The sequence below is a fragment of the Apodemus sylvaticus genome, chromosome 17 (genome assembly GCF_947179515.1).
Source record: "Apodemus sylvaticus chromosome 17, mApoSyl1.1, whole genome shotgun sequence".
NCBI classification, from domain to species: Eukaryota; Metazoa; Chordata; class Mammalia; order Rodentia; family Muridae; genus Apodemus; species Apodemus sylvaticus.
In genome coordinates, this window is record NC_067488.1 from 67,148,091 (window position 1) to 67,167,068 (window position 18,978).

Below are 18,978 nucleotides of genomic sequence, written 5' to 3' on the forward strand. Positions count from 1 at the left end.
CAGGCTGGGGGCTTGCTTACTAGTCCTCCTTCTTCCCGTGCTGCTGACAGTGGGTGGGAGCGACCCTAGTGCTCGGATCAGGCTCCTTTTCTCGCGTTTTGGGCTCAGGGCTCAGAACTCAGACGCCGAACATTCCTGGCTGCTACAGGCAGGAAGAAAGGCCCGCGTGGGGCTTGGAGCCCAACCCGGCTCACTCTAGCTTCCCCGCCCCCAGCGAAAGTCCAGGCGGCCCCTTTCCTCCTTTTCTTTTCTGGGGCATGTGTTGCTCCGTGTAGGGAGGGTCCCAGAGGGCTCTCAGAACCCCATCGCGGTCAGGAGAACCCGGAGACCGAGGCTCAGCGCCTGGCTGCGGGGCAGGCGAGTGCGGAGGGCTGGGGGCTTTGCAAGCGGCAGGCCGCGCGAGAGCTCTGCGGGCAAGCCAGCGGGCGGGTGAATGAGCAGACAGGCGGATTATAAACTTTTAAAAATAATATCAGTTTTATTAAATATTCGAGAACGGATCCAGAGGTCGGATTTATACAGGAGGATAACACGTAGGGGTTTATTTCTTTATTTATTTTCTCCTACTGGCTAAACAAACGTCATTCACTTTTTTTTCTTTTTGTTATTTTCCCTCTTTTTTTAAATCCTTTTTAAAATGAGATCGGAACACTGACGGTGCTAAACATAAATATAAATACAGAGACCACAAATACAGCTAGAAATATTCACACAGAAACGGTCACAGTTCGAAATATGCCATAATGACCCCAAGAATCTTTAAATACAATTTGCCTGGACTGGGCATTTGCTGGGGCAGAGGGGCCGGGCAGGGACTGGGGAGAGGCCCTGGGAGTTGTTGCGGGGGCCAAGGCGCACCCTCCAGAGGCCTCCCGCCCTCCGGCTGTCAGGCCGGGTCCTGAGGCCCCGGAGTGGAGGCCTCAGGCCCTGTAGCCAGCTCTCTGCGCGGGAGGGCAGGAGTGAAGGGCGTCGGGGTGGGGAGGGAGCCTAGGGCTCACTTGGAAGGACGTCTGTGAAGTCTGAAGCGAGGTTCTGGTCCCCTAGGCCTAGGCGAGGGAAGGGGCCTGCAGACAAGCCAGGAAGGAGCTAGCGAGGGGGCTAGAGGAATAGTCGAGTGAAGAGTTGTGCAGTGAGAGAGGGGGGTCCAGAGCTGACTTTCAGGTCCTCGTCTGACTCCCTGTTTTGTTTTAGGAAGTCACAACACATCATTGTGCCAGAGATAAATACAGAGTGTGTGATTCGGGGAGCTGGGGTGAGCAAGGGAGGAAAGAGGGGTGCAAGGACAGTCCTGGTCACTCTTTCTGCTTCTCTTCTTCTGTCTCTTCTCGCTTTTCCTCTTTTCCTCCCAGACTGTCGGCAGTTGCCCCTCCACCACTCCCTGAGAGTGTGGACGTGAGATTAGACTCTTTTTTCCACTTCATCCGGCGGTTCTGGAACCAGATTTTGATCTGTCGCTCGGTCAGGCACAGAGCATTGGCGATCTCGATGCGCCGGCGCCGAGTTAGGTAGCGGTTGAAGTGAAATTCCTTCTCCAGTTCCAGGGTCTGGTACCGAGAGTAGATCTGGCGGCCGCGCCTCCGGTCCGCTCCGTAACCGACCCCTAGAGATCCAGGCACAAAACACACTAAAAACAATCAGCAAGGCGTCCTCTGCAGACATTTTCGTCTAGCAAAGTCCAGACCCTCTCAACTTGGCCCACAGCTCTCAGCCCCTTCGGGCTTTAGCCTTCTCCCTTTTGCTCTGCCCCACCCCCGCTGGGGGGGGGGACAGCCAGAACCCCAACTTCATTCAGTTCTCCCACAAGGTGGGAGATGTGTGTCCCAAAGAAAGCTGGGGGGGCGGGGCAAAAAACAAGCAGAAAGCTGGCTGTCTAAAAGCTGATTTTTTTAAAGCAACTACTGGGGATAAGGACCCCATCTCTCAAGGATTGGGCTCCCCAACCTTCCCCAATACTCTAGGTCCCTGGAAAGTTCTCCCCACTTCTTTGCCCTCTCCTAACTCCCTCCCTTCTCTCCGGCCTAACTAGACTTTGGGGGGCTCCTATACCTTCTGTCCCCTCCCCTCATTCCCTGCCCTGTTCCTACCCCCTCAGTTCCTCTTGGAGCCCTCCAATCCGTCGGGGACTGAGGGGGCCAGGCCCCTGCGAGCCAGCGCGGGAGGCGAGCAGAGGGGGCAGAAGAGGGGGCCCTGTCTCGGTGTCGGCGAGGAGACGAGCGTGATTGTTTTTATGGGGCCATAAAAAACTCTCTCCGCCCGTTCTTCTAGGGAAGCCGGTCATAAAGCCAGTTCAGTTTATTTAATTTATATCTCGGAGCTGTAAAACTCACCACTGTGCGAATTCATTCGCTGCATCCAGGGGTAAATCTGGATACTGGCTTTCTGGTCCTGGGGCGCAGTCCTGCCCTGCTCAGAACTAAAATCCTGAGCGATTGAGGTCTGTGTGTTATGTCCTAAGGTGTTTTGTCTGCAGTTTGAGAGCATGTCTTTCTCCTGGTAAAAGGAATTAGATCCATAGTCATACGGCCCACGGCTGGAACTGAACACGACATTCTCCTGTGGCGAATAAAAGGGAGTCGAGTAGATCCGATTCTGAGCTACGGCTGCTCCATAGGTCGAGAAATGCCTCACTGGATCATAGGCGGTGGAATTGAGGGCGACGTTGGGGAGGACGTCCTGGCCCCCGGCGAGGTGGCAGGATAAGGAAGGGTTAGTGAAGTAGGAATTCATCCCTTTGCCTTTACCTGGTCGGGCTATGATTTCTTTAATATTTATTTCTGTCTCCAGTTTGTACTCGGAACTAGATGGTTATAGGGACGGCTCCAATCCAGGACAGACAAAATGACAAAGTCAGCTGACCCCCTTCCAGCCAATCGCAAGCCAGATGTCAAGAAAGGGGAAAAAAATCGCTTCTGCTTCTGTTGATTCCCTAGTTGAGACTAAGTATGTGCTTTGAAAGTAAGACTTGGATTTCTTTTAAGAATATGTATATGTATATGTACACACACACACACACATACACACACACACACACATAAACTGGTTGGGGGTGGGGTGCAGGTCTATGAGCAGGGCCTTGTTACCAGCGGAAGGAAAGGTCTAGTCCCAGGAAATCTCTCCGCCCCAGCTAACTTTGCTGTGCTGTGGCCAACCGCAGGGCAGAGAAATCCTTGTTTTCAGACCCATTTCATCTATTGTATCTGACCCTTTTCTAAAATTAAATCCTGGTTGCTTCATTTGAGGAGATCCTTCCCAGTAGAAAGAAAGAGGTTCCCAGAAATTCTAGAAGATATTCTGACTTGACACTCTCATGAAGCGAGTCCCCATCACTAGACAGCATTTTTTCCAATAATTTTTAAAAATCAAAAGGAAAAGGAAATTTCCTGAAACATGGTGCACAGAGGACGGTAGTGTACTAAGAGTCTTGGGTTAGAGGATATGTGGAAGGCAAATAGATCTAAAGGGTGTGGGTGAGTCTGCAGGTACAGTGAGGATCCTGAAGTGTGTGCATCTTTTCTCTTTTGCCTCCTAGCCTTCTGCTCCTCCCCAGGACCTACCTTTTGGGGAAACTCTGACAACATTTTTTTGCTTCAAAGAAAGCATTATAATAACACACACACACACACACACACACACACACACACAGAGAGAGAGAGAGAGAGAGAGAGAGAGAGAGAGAGAGAGAGAGAGAGAGAGAGACTGGGATTCCTTCTAAAGACATCAACTCCTGTTTGTATTGGTGAGAATTTATGATTTGGAACCAGCTCAGGCCAGGCCAGTGGTGTAATTCACATAGGATGCATCCCGAAAGAGGAAATTTGGTGGTACTCCAATGAACAGATACCTCCCAACACACTCAAGCTCCATTTCAGGTCAGAAGACCCTATCTGTTCTGGGTTCACTGCCCAGCCAAAGGAGGTGCCCCTGGACCTGGGCTGTAAGGCTGGAAGACCCTAAGAAAGGGGTTCCCGGGGAATGCTTGGTCTCTTGCCTCAGCTACCTCCAGTCACCTCTGGATTCTCAGTCCTTACCTCCATTTTCTCCCCCACCTTGAGGCTGAGAAAAGGGAGGAGGAGGAGATAGGAAACTGCAGTTGTGTAAATGCTTCAGCGACAGAGAGAGCTGCAGCGAGTGAACAGCAGAGGTGTGCAGCTGGGGTTTTCCTTTGATTAATCCAAACAGAATTTGACATCTACATAGGCTGGAAATACTTGGAGCTGACAAAGAGAGGATGGTGAGGTACATGCAGGAAGCAGTGAACGCTCATATTTTCCCCTCACTAATTTTTTTTTTTTTTTGAGACTGACTATAACAAGAACCCGGATGTCGCCTGGGTTTTATGATCTTTCCCTTCTGTGTAACAAAGCGGAGTAATCAATGGGTAGCCATAAAGCCATAAACGGGACTATGCTGGGAAAAAAAAACTCGTTTATTCATCTTCTGTAACGCTAAGGTTTCCCTGGAGTGTCACTAGGGGGTGGGGGGGGGGATAAAGTTTTCGAACCCCAAAGCAGATAGTGTATAGGAGCTAGTGCAGACAAAATGTTAGTTAATACATGAACCTCTTTAGGGGGTTGAGGAGTCTTCCTGCCAGACAAGTTGTGTTGGCTTTTAAAAATCCAGCCCCTACCTTTGAAAAGGAGGGAAATTGATTGGAATTTAGAGGAGTAGAAAAAAAGATCCCTGTAATTATTGAAGTTTGTACCCTTTGACTATACTATTTTCTTTCAAAGGTGAAGAGGGTAGAGGAAAAGGCTTCTAATAAGAGAGAGATTTTTTAAAAGTTATCTCATCTCGGTGTAATATAATCAGTTATCCCTAAACACAACAGTAGTGTATTGCTTTTTGCTTTCCAATCCAACTGTGCTTGAATTCACGGCATGCCTGGGCAGAGGTTTCTAACAGCTGGCTGGGGCTCCAGTCCCCCTACAGGGCAAGAGATAGGAGGAGAGAAAACTGAGGGGGGGTATCCTGGGCTGAGCTAGGGAACAAGCCAGTGCACCCCTGGACACCAGTAACCTCTTTCAAAGTTCCCAGCCTCCTGTCTGCCCTGAGGGTAGCAGTGTAACACTTAGAAGCCATGGCAAGAAAGAGTAAATTCCCCTCCTATTTCAGAGCGAGATTGCTAGAGGGATAAATCATGTCAGTGGTACTTCCTTCAAGATATTAAATTGTTGCAATGTTAAACAAATTGAATGATGGAAGATAGGATGTCTTAATGAAGTTTTGCTTTCCATGGGTGTGGATTTTTGTATACTTAAATTTTTTTCTTTTATGGATGTGTGGGTGAGGGAGGGATGAAGGGGCTTTGGGGGAGTCATGTGCTACAGCCTCCTAACAAGGATGCCTGAGTTTCCTGGAGCCCCTCCCTCCAGAGATTAAAGGCGCTCCAAAGTTGGGAAGATTCTCTTTTGGGGCCTAAAGGTGGTATGCTCAGGGGTGGGCGACCTGAGGAGCAGAATGTAAGTCTCAGGCCCAGAAAAGTTAAGTGTTTTATTAGGTTCCTAAACAGAGGGCAGATCCTGAAAGGTCTTGCCGATTTATAATGAACAAAAACCAGCTGCTGGGGGAAAAGGCAGAAATGCTGGAAGGGGGAGACCAGGGGAAGCAGAAACACAAATATCTTCCTTCCATCTAAGGACTTTAGAGAAAGTTAACTTTCACTATACTCTCCTGCACCCCTTTCTATTCCTAAAGGAAGAAAGTCCATTTCCTTTAGTTAGACCTTTAATTTACTGAGTTAAATTCAGTCGAAATTTATTGAGAGGATTCGCTCCAAGGGGGAAAGCAGGTCAGATGAGTTGGATCTTCCCTCCTTGGGACAATATTTTTTTCCTTTTCCCATTTTGTTCCCTCTCTTCCCTTGGCAAAAGATTGGCTGTCTGTGGGGGAGGGGCTGGGACTCGAATTTTTCTAAATATATTTATATTTTCCTGTTAAATTTGTCTGAAAACAATTATGGAAGCCCATCAGCAGAAGCAAGAACAGATGTTTTATTAAAACTGCAGTGCAGCTCTGTAAATATGCGCAAGTCTTGGGAAGGAGGGAGGCTCCCGTTCTTTGTTTCCATCAAAACAAGTCTAGAGAAATCAGGGAAACCCCCCTCTCCACACCCCCAACAGGCCCGCTGGTCTATGTAAAGCCCTGGGCCTTAGGCCTTCTGAATTAGGCATTCAGAGGGGACTTGGTGTCAAGAGCAGATTTTCACTTTGGGGAGCTGTAATTACTGGATTCAAAAACAGAATATAGAAACTCAAAAAAAAAAAAAAGCGGGAAAGTTCCCACTGGCCGCTTCAGCCACCCCCCCCCCCATCCAAAACACATGCCTTCCAGGAGCACTAATTATAGGAGAGGAATTTACTGCCTGCTCTTGGGGCCTGAGTGGGTGTAGTCACTGGCCTGGAGGCTAAGGGCTGCACCCGTGCTTGGGCACTTAGGGGTTTCCCCGATTCAGTCCTATGGAGAAGGCTTGGAGGTCTTTATGCTTCCGAACTGGGAAAAGGATGAGGGGAGAGTGGACTTCAGTTTCTCGGATGGCCACGGACGGGCTCCACCTTGTCTGCCTTTGCTTTCTTCTCTGTTCTGACAAATAAAGTAATTTAGTGTGTACAGATTTCCGAAGTGAGCCTGGTGAGATCTGAAAAAATATTCTTCGTGGAAGGTCCTTCTTTGTGTTCCTCAAGTCTCCTCTCTCCCTAGATTCCCTCACCTCTGCTAAGATGTTTGTGGCTGACTAAGGCACAGATGCACATATTCCATTCCTGGCCAGCAACGCCAACTACAGCTCGGCGCCTTCCTAAGCTGTGCGCTCACTCCGACGCTGGAGCCCTGGAACCGGAGCCGCCGGACTCTAAGCTTCCTCGCCTGCCTGGGCTCTTGGCTGCCTGAAAGCCACGTAGCTGCGGGACCCTGCCCCTCCACCATCTCCAGTTCTTGATTTCCAGAGATACTGAACGGTTATCCCAGCGGCTCTTTTTGTGCCACTGGGCAAGAGCTGAAATCCCTTTTACAGAGAAAGCTGAGTTCAATAATTACTCAGTTCAGCTCACAATCGCATTATTTGGTTAAGGCTTTGCTGTTCTAGAGTTCAGCTAGCTCTACTGGCTTATGACTAAATTTTTTAAAAAGCTTTGAAAAAAATTACAAAACCCCTATTTTAAATGTCTGGTGTTTTGTGAACAAACCCCTTTGATCTTCCGTGGACCTCTGAGGGAAAGAATTGCAAAGAGAGTGGTGAGTGACGCGGGCTAAAGAACCTGAACAGGAGGTTTGGTCTGCTTGGGAATGCCAAAGCACAGCTTACCCAAAGGGCTCCCAGATTTTCTGAGATGTGGTAGGGAAAGATTTCCTAACACATATATTTTCCTCAATACATACAGTGCATTCCAAAAAGGAACACTCTTTTCAAAAGTCAAGCTTAAAGACACTGGAAGAAAAGTCAAATTTGACAGATCCATTTATGGGTGCTGATATTTGGTGACAAAGCTGAAGCTGACCAGTTGAAGGGAGTTGGGGTCTGTAAGGAAGGAGGGAAGGAGCAGATGGGGCATGCTCAGCTGCTGAGATTTGATCCAAATAACTCCCAGGCCTGTGCTGTGAATCCTTCTTTTGAGCTAAGAAGAGATTACAAAGTGGCTTTCTCACTTTAGCATTGGAGAAAAGTATACAGAGCGGTTCTGATGGCTTTCTCCCATCCTCTGTTTTTGTGAATCTCTGCCTGACCTTTCCTAACTGATATTTTGGTTATGGCTATTACTATCCACAGGCACATATACCCAGCTTTGTATGTCTGGCTTCTCCAAGTCTGCCCAAAAGTTCAAAAGTAAAATAGGTTTCCATCAAACTTTGCCCTGAAACCCCTTCAGGCTTCACCTGGAAAATAAAAATCTGACTTTTGCAGACCAGGCCCTCAAGCCTTCCTTCTACCTTGATGCCAAAGGAGCAGCAATATCAGTTGAGGAGGGGGCTTGTGGAAAGCATCTCATCCCCACTGAAAATGGAAAGTTTGACTGCCTTGGGACATTTGGAGAGGGCAAAGCAGGTGGCCCTAGTTGGTCTGGAGATAAAAATCAAGACTCAGAATATTTAGGGTGCTTTGCATTGCCAAAACAGGACCTCAGGAAACTATCAAGTTAGGAAGGACGGTAAGGGGGTGGGCGTTAATGTGCTGTTCTATGCTAGTCCAAAGAAGGCCTCAGCTTTCAAGTTTCTCCTTTGCTTCTGAATATAGACCATTACTTGGGAGCATTTTGGGGGTTAATGAAAATTTAAAATTGGAGACCTTGGCATTTATGACATTACAGTAAGTTGTCATATGGAAACTGTGAAAGCCATAAAAATATAACAAGAATTGTATATATGAATACCAAGCCTCCTCTAACCTTCCCCCCCCCCCCCCATCTTCTCCTAGTCTAACTTCTCCCACTTTGAAATAAAATGTTATTATGTTCTGGAACAATAAACCAACAATGAAACATCATCATCAATTCTTTATAAATAACTTTATCCTGTATTGTCAGTAGCTCTGAAAGAACCATTTAATTCATACTGGTGAAAGAGGGAGACGGGGGAGAGGAGAATTAATTTCAGAAACAAGAATATTACTTACTGCAATGACACTATTTTAGATTTGATAGCAAAATTAAAGGCAAGCATGGACCTCTCTGACTCTACACCTGGCAGGGTTGGGGATTTATAGGCCCCTTACAGGATGGGTAATTTAATTTTGTAAGGTTTGCTTAAATTCACTGCTATTTGAGGGGGGGGGGGGCTAAAAAGATAAGGGGTGGTATGCTTTATCTAGTTTTATGAATCCACCAACACATTATTACCGTGACAGAAAACCCAACTGCCTATGTCTGAGAGAAGCTCAGGAAGAAAGGAATGGAGGAGCCAGAAGGAAGAAGAGGAGATGGGATGGGAAGTTGAAATGTTCTCAGGGTCTGTGGCCCCCTTACCCAACTGGTTACCAAGGCAAAGGAAGAAAAGCTGTAGAAAAGAGAAAGGGGGTTTGGAAGTCTCTCCAACACTAGGACACCCGGAGGTTTATGGTGTCTTCATAATTCCCTTGTCCCATAAACATCGGCCCTATTTTAGGACAATTTCTGCTTCCTCCCCTCAGAAATGGAAAATGAGGACGCCCTTAAGGGCAGGAGGTAGGGGTGCTGAAAGGGGGAGGGAGTTTGAAAGGGCCGTGCACTTTGTTCTCCTGAGCGAATTTGCTGGTTTGTCGAGTTTCTGACGCAGGGTGGCAGCAGACAAAACAAGTAAACAACGCACAGACAGCACAGACACAATAAACAGGGGCGTCTGACAGCACTGTGGCAGAGGCCATGGGCTGCTGAGGGACACGGTCTTGGGATAATGTCACCCCAAAGTCGGTGTGGCTAGAGCAGGAAGGCCTGAATTACTTGGTTACACCCTCTGTCGCTCGGGAAGAAAGGCTGTGAACCCCCTGGAGCCACAAGTCTGGTCAGGAACCCAGTGTCTTGGGAGCAGCACAAAACCTCATCCAGCTTTCCTCTTGTTCACTCTTTCATTTATGGGGCTTTCCACTGACATTTTATTTCCTCTCAGCTCTGCCTTTTCGTGGTCCCAAAAAAGATGCGAAAGGAGGCCAATTAATTCCCAGCCAAGGCCCATGCTCAGGGCTCCAGGCCCACAAGCCTTAGGGTCCAGCTTGCATTCTAGAGGGGCTTCCACCACCCTCCTCTTTGTGGACCTCACAATGTTCAAGTCACTGACAAGATTAAAACGAACCCCCATCAGTCTCCAGATCTGGGTGTTTATAAGACCTTCCAGCACTCCTAATATGCCATTACAGACAAGCAAATCTAGGATGAGATAAAGAGCCAGGGAAGCAAAAGGAAGGAAAGTTATCCACAAGCTACCCTCACCTCTCCTGTTTTGCCTTCCCTTACAAGCCTTTTTAAGCACCTTGGCCCGCAGCCACCTAGACCCCTGCTGAGAAATCACCTTAGCCACTACAATCCCTTTGCCATCCACATGGAGGCTTCCAGCCTCTAGGGCCCAGTCCTGGTGATTCAGAACTGCTTTCAGACTCACAGCAACCATGAAAGAACCCGCAGACTTTCGTTTTCAAGATGACTGGGTTCTCTTTGGAAGAGAGCCTGTGAGTTGGTTGACTTCATATGGAGGTGAGGAGAGACAGCAGAAGTATGTCTCAGGCAAAAACAACGAGCCAAAGCCCATGGCTTCTTTGAATTTTTGGAAGCCACATACTCCAATTCCAGCACACACATTTCCACAGAGATGCACAGAGGGCTTTCTCCTCCAGCCCATAGCTCCCCTAGCCCACTTTCAGCCAGTGAAGGATAACAAAATTTTGCATGCACATAAAATGGTGTTTATCAAATATAGCCACGGTAGTAAACATTTAACCATGAGGAAATATGACTCTCTATATTTCTCCCTGCCTCTGAATCTGGATATTTGAGACTGTATATAATAAATATACAATTCCACCAAGCCTGGTTTCAGAACACAACAGTCAGCCCAACAAGGTTGCCAAACCAAGGTCAAATTCTGTAGGGATTGCAGCTGTCAGACAAGAGGTGAGAAGAGAAAGGGTCTACTCTGCCCATTTCTCCTGGAACCTGGCCTGAAACACAGGGATGGCAGAGCCTACAAAATCTCTCAAGGGGCAGACCTGAGGTGCCCAAAAGGGAATGCTTCTGAGTCCCGGGCTCTGGGGAGGTTGCCAAGTCTTGATCCATAGAATCCAGTGTCTGCCTAGGTAGGCCTCAGCATTGAGTGTGCAGAGCCCTTGAGCAAAATTCTATTCTTGGTCTCACTGGCTATTATTAGATAATCAGAGAGCTCTCCTGCAGTGAGGAACCACATCCACAAAGAATTTGGCCTGCAAGAAGGCTGTGGATTGCCACTGATGGCCCCTCTTATGCTTCTGTTGGAGCACCAGAAAGAGAAAGAACCAAGGGGTAGAAAAGTGAAAGTAACTCGCTGTTGAGATCTGGTTTATCCCCTGGCCAGACCGGAAAACTGGAAAACTAGGGCCAGTCACTGGCGCTTTTTGCTTCTAGGCTTGCCAAAGAGGGGTCTAGGGGTGAAGGGTATAGGATAAAGTTGCAGGGAGGGGTGGGATCAAGGGCTGCAGGGCTGTAGCCAAGAAGAAACAGGAAATCAATAAAAATATAAAGACACCTCGAGTTGGTGTTTTTGACGGGTACTCTCACACCCTAGCACCTTGATATGGCTATTAGCACATCCAGCTAGATCCCCTGTAGGCCTAGAGAAATACCCCATCCTAACCCAGGCCCGCCCCTTGGATGGGAGGGGGCCTCTAACATCCCAGGTGAATCCACATTAGTCTGAACAGCCTTCTCCAAAAATGGTTTTCTTTTGGGGTGGAACAAAGGACTCTTGTGTCCCCCAAACATCCCCTCCCACGTCATTGCGGCCATCCGAAGGAATAGGGTCCGACAAAAATACAGGCTGAAAAGAAATAGCGGCCTCACCGATCGGCGGTTCCCACAGTACGCCAGGAGAAGGCTCCCGTTCGGGCCTCCAGGGCCCCTCCACTGTCTCAGCGCACTCCCCTGGCCCTTTTCAGGTCCCACAGACCCCCGTCCTGGTCAGACGCAGCCTCGTTCTCCCCGGCATCCGCCTGGGGGCCAGGCTCGGTCGGCGGGAGATTGCGTGGCAGCCAGAGCAGGCGGCAGGCTGGGCCCATTTGGGGAGAGCCAAGCGCTTTTCTTGGTCGTAAACAAGGAACGCGAAATTAGCCCCTCGGCAGACGCCTCTGTCTACACACCAGTCTTATTGGGGGGTGGGGTGGGAAAGGGGAGAGAAAATGCCATTTCTTTCCCCGAGAGAATACCTCAGAGGCCTTTATGTCGACTGCAAAGGGGGATTTTTTGGGGGGGGGGGCTGGAGAAGGGAAGGTGGTTGTGGGGGGGGATGGGAAAAAGGATTCACCATAGGCTCGAGCTCAAAGGGTTTGATTTGAATGAAATCGAACTGTATTTTTTAACAATTTCATAAAAACAGGTTCTCTAACCACTGTGCCCCCCCCCCCGCCCCCCAGCGATAGGTCTGGGTTTAAACAGGAAATCCAGCTATCCCCTCCCCCACACTGCTGGGCGAAGACTCTCAGACGAGCTTCTGGGAGAAGATGGGGGGCGGGTGAGATTGACGCAGACTGAAGGTGTGAGTCTGTCTCCTAGTGTCTGGGCCCTCGCCAGGAGCATGTCGCCTTCCCAGCTCTAAGGGGTGTCTGTTTGGGTGTGTAAGCATTCTGTGTGCACGCCGCGCGCCGCTCCTTATAAACACAATCTCACACTAACAGGGTCGCCTCAGATCCAAGCCTGGAAGCAGGGCGGGGTCATATATCAAACTGCAATGCAGTCAGGGCCACGTACATTTGGAAGAAATTAAGCTACTATGTTATGAAACCATATGTGTCAGGTTAAGATTATACAACACGTCATTAGCACCAATTATTAGGAAGATCCGGGACTCTACCCACCACCTTAGTCTGATGCCCTTTCCGAAGGAAACTCACCCAACCCTACCCATAAAGTGCTGGGGGGGGGGGGCTTGCAGCACTCTCGAAGTCCTGGGGGCACGGCCTGGTTTATCCCCGCCCAACCGGAGGTCTCTCTCATTCCCACCTCCACCGGGACAAGGCAGGTCTTAATCTAGAGCAGTCCTGCAAGGCGCAGGAAGAAGTTGGAGTGGCATCCCAAGTGGAGTGACCGCAAGTGTGGGTGGGGGGCGCTGGGCCCACAAGGGGGGGTAAGCTTTTAGGCCGCGTTTCTCCGAGCACAAGATGGCTTTTGAGCTCTGCATCCCCACCCCCAACTCCTTCCACCCGCACAGCGTAGGTCGCCTCCCACCCTCCTATGCGCCAGGGTGGGGGCGGGAGCAAGGGTGGGCAGACTCTCTCCCCTTGGCTGACGCGCACCAGCCACCAGCCTCCCCCCCTAATTGCCAATTAACAGGCTCCGCCGCCCGCCTAGCTGCGCCCGCTTCCTGCTCCGCAGCCCGGCCCTGGGCTCACACTGCGCATGTGTGAGGCCTGGCTTCTAGCTCTCCGAGTAGGAGGGGGCTGCCGGACAGGGAGGGGGCTCTGGAAAGTTTGTTTGGGGGTTAAGAAGCTGACGTTGCATAGGGGGCAATGGGCCCAGACTACGGGTACTTTCTCCTGCCTTGAAGTTTGAGCTTCCAGGCCACCACTTTACAGTTCCACCAGCCAAGAGTAGTCAGCTAATAAGCAGGTACAGACACTGTGGGCATCAAGCAGAGGGCTCCGCGCCCTAGACCAGGGACTTCCGCCCGGCGGGCCAAGATTCTCCCGCCCAGGACCCCCAACTTCGGCGCATAACGACATCAGGACAACACATTCTCCCCACTACCAGGATTTCAGCTTTAACCCCATCCTCCCATTTTACCTCCCCTTAATTACCCTCGCGCCCACCCTCTCACCAGCCCCCTCTTCTCTCTAACCAAGACAAGCCATTGCTGTCCTTATCTTGAAACCGCCACCAGCTACGGACCATTAGTTACATATTTGAACCAATAAGGAAACACTTACCGGGCGCTGCTGTCACTCTCCCTCTCTCCCTCTCTCTCTCTCTCTCTTTTTCTCTCTCTGCCTCTCTCTCTCTCCCACTCTGTCTTTCCTCATTCTGTGCCGTTGCCGAGCCTGTCCCAGCTCCACACACACATACATATACTTTTTATAAATTTAAAAATAAATAAAAAGTCCTGATTTTTTAAAAAGCCAAATAAAATTAAGGAGAGTTGCAGGGAAGGGGCAGGAGGGAGACTCTGGGAGAGGGGAGGGGTGGAGGCATCTGCAGCTCCGGATCTCAGCCCCCACACCCGCGAACCTCTTGCCCCTTGGGGGCCAGAGGGTCGGGTATAGGGAGAGAGAGGTGCTCTCAACTTCTGCCTCTCCCCTCCCACCCCGCCCTCCCCAGGTGCCCCCCCCCCGGCTTCCGGCAACTCCACCTAAGGAAAAAATTAAATAGGGAAAATAATTATTAATCAGATTAATAAAAAAAAAATCTCGTAATGAACAGAGCGCCCAGCGCAGGTTTCCCTGGCAATGGTTAGGCTCTTACAGGGAGGACTGTTCTGCGGAGCGCTCGGAACGGACAAACCACAATAAAAAGTTCACGTTCATGGATGGAATCCACATGACTTCTTGTGGCCAATCCAACTTGTGAGTCGATCGTAAACTTTTATTACTCAGCTGTAAATTTTCTGCAAACAACCGGGAATGCGATGCATTTGTGTAGCGTGTGCAAATGGGCGCCACGGTCGCCATGTTTACCCAATTCTCTCAGAAAGGGAGCATCCCTCGACCCCCACCCCACCCTCACCCACCGCCCACTCCCCAAAGGCCGGCTGCTCTAGACTAACACAGCAGGAGCAGACAGGGGATGTAGGGAGGGAAGAAAAGAGGGTTCAAATGCTGAGAACCCACTGCCTTCTCTTGCTGTCCCAAATTTTAAATACTTTTCTTAATAAATGAAGGTAAATGATATTGGACCTGATGAAAATGAAAGCTTTGCCGAGCTCTGCAGCCTTGGGGCAACGGAGGCGGGCGAGATGAAGGAATTGAAAATGAATACCGTCCCTGATCCCACCTTTGTTTTCTAGAAAGAGAACACATCTTTTCTACTGCAGTGCCCCAGGCAAGCCCCCCAACTCCCCACCCATCAAAAAGAACTGGAGCCTCAGGCTGCTGGCAGCCCTCCCAACCAAGCCTGTCGTAGATGGAGTCTAAAGGAAGAGAGCTGGACCGGGATTTGGCAGTCCTTTGGAGGCAGCAGAAGGGGTGAGAGTTTTGTGCAGCTTCAAGACTCCTTAAAATGACTTTCATTTCCCAGGTGGTCCCGTTCTCAGACAGAATGACACTCCCAACACCCAAGACTATTTCTAGTTTCATTCAGGTTCATCTTATTTTCTAGATATTAATGGTAACTTTCAATCATCAAAAAAATAAATAAATAAAACAATGTTAAAGCTGAAGATCTTGGTCCAGCTTCCTTTTTTCCTTTCTTCCTTCCTTTCTTCCTTCCTTTTCCTTCCTTCCTTCCTTCCTTCCTTTCTTTCTTTCTTTCTTTCTTTCTTTCTTTCTTTCTTTCTTTCTTTCTTTCTTTCTTTCTTTCTTTCGTAGCAAGGCTCTTTGAAACCTTGTCACCCTTTCAGGTTGCCCACATACCTGTCTTTTCAGAGGGGAAGGGGGAGGGAAGATCTTCAATGTCTAGGCAGCTGGGATCTGGCTTCAGAATTTGCAGGCCCCATAAGAGAGCCATTTACTGCTCTGAATTCTGCCTTCTACTCTAAAAGTCTATGCACCCCATTTCCCCAGACCTCCAATACTGGTAATAAGTGCAGTGTGGGGAGGCCAGTATAAATTACCTGGTAGAGGATATTTGCTAAACTGCAGTCCAGCCACTCCCTACTGGCTGGAGATCTAAAAGCGGGCGCCTCTTTTCTTGACCGACATTGAGATGGCAAGGGAATTTCAAGGGCTGGGTGCTCAGCTAGCCAACAGAAGACCCTTCATCCCCTCCCCAAACTTCCTCCATAGTAAGTAAAGCAGTTCCCTCAGCCGGATGCAGAGACCTGTTCCTTTTACAAACCCACCCATAAATTTTATAACAGGTAGTTAAAAATTACGACGAGGAAGCGCTGCCCCAGCTTTTCACAATGGCAGCGGGAAGAATGGGGCAGCACTGCCCGGCAACTCACCGGAAATTTTACTTCCAGATTGTGGCACACAACCTGTTCTGAATCCTCTTTAATTGGGGCTGGGGGGTAACTTTTCAACTTTCAGGCACTCTCTGGGGCATCTCATACCAGGAATATGAAACTGGGGAGACCAACCCACTCTCTCCTTCAAGGGGTCGGAGCCCCTCAGCGGTACACATCTTCCCTTGGCACCCCAAATTTCTCCATGACCCGCATTTTCTTTGGGCATTCAGTGAAAGAGTAGGGGAGGAAAGTGCGGAGATTTTTTTTTTATCCCGAAAAACGAATTTGCCCCCCAACTTAATAGCTGCATCATCCTGTTTCTACCGTTGAGATTAGAATAATAAATCCAAGGCGAAATGAGCGAGATGCTTCAACTCAGCATTTTGAAAGATACTATTTTTTACAAATCACAAATAGCTTTCGGAAGCCACTTTGATTGGCTAATAAAAAAAGTAAAGAATGAGAGAAAGTCGTATCTGCAGAAACCGAATGGTACCCATTTCGGTAATGATACGACGGCAGCATTTAAGAGCACGCATTTCTAAAGAGCGCATCCCGCTCTCGCAATTACATTCCCCCATAAAACGGGTTTTTAACCTCCTTTTCTTTTCAAACGAGAAAACTAAAGTGGTGAGCAGGGAAAGTGGGGAGCGGATAATGCATGAGGAGGCGCTGGGGCTCCTTAGGTCTAACCCTCTGGCTGCCCGACATTTCCAAAGAACCCAGGCGACAGACGCAGCCCGCCCTCCAACTGGACGGCTTGGGGCCACGGACATTGCTGAGCAGGGACAGGGATGAATGGGGGGATTGGTGTTGCAAGCTGTGGAGGGAAAGAAAGCAGCAAGGCCCTTTAGAACCACTTGATGAGGGAATCATGTCGCAGGATATTATTATTATTATTATCAATCATAATCTCACGATTAAAAAAATGAAATGGGGGTCTTCCTCTGTGGTCCCACAGAGTCTGGTGGGAAGTAAAATATTGTTTTCAGGCCTCCCTGGCCAACACCCCATGTCTCCCAAGCCAAATGGGATCACTTGGTTGCCAGCAAGGACCCCAACTTTCTATAGAGTTTCTGGCAGGTTCTAAAGTTATCCCCCAAGCTGACTTTTCGGGCTCACAGGCAGGGCTGGGGGGTGAGCCCTAGGAAAATCACTTGACAAATCTTGAGCCCTTTTTATGGGGGCCAGAGATTGGGACCCCGATGAAACACTTGGCCTGGGCCTAGGTTAAAAAACATTGACCCAGAGATCTGATCTTAAAAATATCTGTCCTTGGAGGTCTGTTTTTGAAGGCCAGAAGTTCGCCCTCCCTCCCCTCTTCCTCTAGTCTGGCTGAGCCAGCCGGCTTGTATCTCTGGAATTTGGAATGGTTTGAGCAGAATTTTATTGGCATAAACAGATTTGTCTGCCTAGGACCCTCCAGAACGATCCCATTACTAGCAGGGTTGGACTTTTTATTTTAGAAAATGTCAAGATTCCCTTTGCCCTACTGTGACTGGGCTTGAGGACTGTCCACTCAGCAGGCCCATCCTCCCAAATCAGTAGTCCCAACTGTGGTAGCCAGGCAAGCTGCTCAATAGTCAGAGTGAAGCCAGCCAAGAGCTGGCTTGAATAGCCAAAACAGAGGCTAAGTGGACAGAAGGGGTCTGAGTAGCACGATAGCCTTGTGCTGGTTGAATTTGAGTTCCAGGGTGCAGAGTCTGTCTTACTCATCTGTCCTTCCTTTATCCTTTGCCCCAGGCAGAAGCCTCCTCACCCTTTGGCATTTTCAAGCCAAACTCTCCTGACTAAGCAGCTACCTTTAGCCACACACATTCCCCACCCCCATCCACTATTTCAGTATGATGTACTGGATGCTAAGGGGCAGCCACAAGCAGGAGACATGCAAATACCAGAAGAGAGCCCTATCATCTCACCCTTGGCCTAAAACCCTGAAAGAAAAGGAAAAGGGCATAGTCACAGGAAGAGCATATGGACCCAGCCCAAAGACCAGGGGACTAAATACGCAGGAGGTCCACCTTCTCACATAGGTCCCAGTACCTATAAACCTTGTTGGGCATTAAGATTAGTATAAGCAACCCTTCTTCCTTCTCCCTTTCAGTAGACGTCTCCTCCTCCTCTTAGCCCTCACTAGCCACTTGCCTTACCTGCTTTGCCGGCCCTCTCCACCCCACCTCCAAGTTTCACCGCCAAAGCAAGATCAGTGTAGGCCTTTTGCAGAACTGGGAAAGCGAATAAAGAGGGAAGGAGTAGAAAATGGGGAAGAGTTGTAGAGAAACAGCAAGTCATTCCAACTCTTTTTTCTTCTTTCAGTTTTTTTTTTTTTTTATTATGACTCACGTATACAATACAAAGTACTTGGACCAGGGACAAAGCTTTTAGGACACAAAATCTACATTCATAGCTGGACATAAAGACAAATGACCAAAATTATTATTATAGATATATTTTAACGTTATTTTCCTTTCGAGCACGTTGCATAAACAGAGAATTCAAGACAGAGTAACTATACATTCAGTGCAGTTTAGTTCTACTCTACTAGGGTTAGAAGCACAATAAAGCGCACAAGACCGGCGGGCTAGGCAGTCTCAGTTGTTGGGATTTTTTTTCTTAGTGAAATAAGCAGCAACAAAGGACAACAAAACTGCATTACAAATACTCTCAAAGCAGGATTTCTTTCTATAGGTAGTGATAAAATACGCTGGAGGTTTCTTTCTTTTTTCTTTTTTTTTTCTTTTTTTCTCCCTCCTGTATTAGGATCTTTCTTTCTTTCTTTCTTTCTTTCTTTCTTTCTTTCTTTCTTTCTTTCTTTCTTTCTTTCTTTCTTTCTTTTTCTCTCCAAGATTATTGCAGGTTCCCTTTAGGTAGTATGTTAAAGATTTATTATCAGTATATTCTCTTCATGATTATGGTGATTTCTGAGCACAAACACTAACACAGCTCAGAGGAAGCCGGGCCCAAAAAAATCAAACAGCAAAGGCAAGACAAGGAAGGCATGGGCCCAGTGACTATGGGATGGATAGGTAGGATTTCAGAGACCAATGCCAGCTCTTATAGAGCCCTAGAAGGAGGTGGATAGAGAAACCCACATCTCCTTGATCTCCAGTAGATTCCTGGAGAAAGTCAAGGGGGTTTTCTAAGGAAAGAGCCTCAGGGGAAGGGGAATCTTCTTTGCTATCTTTTTTTTTTTTAATTTTTCCTTTCATTCCCCCTCTTCCTGTTTTTCCCCCC

General features: G+C 48.6%; 1 protein-coding gene across 2 annotated transcripts; it reads right to left on the reverse strand.

The window, feature by feature from the left end:
- Positions 1-481: 481 nt before the first annotated feature.
- Positions 482-11,598, reverse strand: Hoxc6 (homeobox C6). Of its 2 annotated transcripts, XM_052161465.1 has the most exons (3): positions 11,493-11,598; positions 2,328-2,673; positions 482-1,624 (listed from the first exon to the last, which is right to left on the reverse strand). In XM_052161465.1, exons 2-3 carry the CDS (start codon positions 2,479-2,481, stop codon positions 1,293-1,295), a joined length of 486 nt encoding a protein of 161 aa, XP_052017425.1. In that variant the 5' UTR covers positions 2,482-2,673; positions 11,493-11,598; the 3' UTR covers positions 482-1,292. The 2 variants fall into 2 exon arrangements, with proteins under 2 accessions (XP_052017425.1, XP_052017424.1); XM_052161464.1 differs by lacking the exon at positions 11,493-11,598 and having other exon boundaries at positions 482-1,600; positions 2,328-2,953.
- Between the last annotated feature and the right edge of the window lie 7,380 nt (positions 11,599-18,978).

Excerpts from the sequence above, each read along its gene's own strand:
- Hoxc6 (XM_052161464.1), bottom strand. The coding sequence starts at position 2,727 with ATGAATTCCTACTTCACTAACCCTTCCTTATCCTGCCACCTCGCCGGG. Across the intron at positions 1,601-2,327 it reads GCGAATGAATTCGCACAGTG|GGGTCGGTTACGGAGCGGAC; the intron begins GTGAGTTTTACA and ends CTGGATCTCTAG.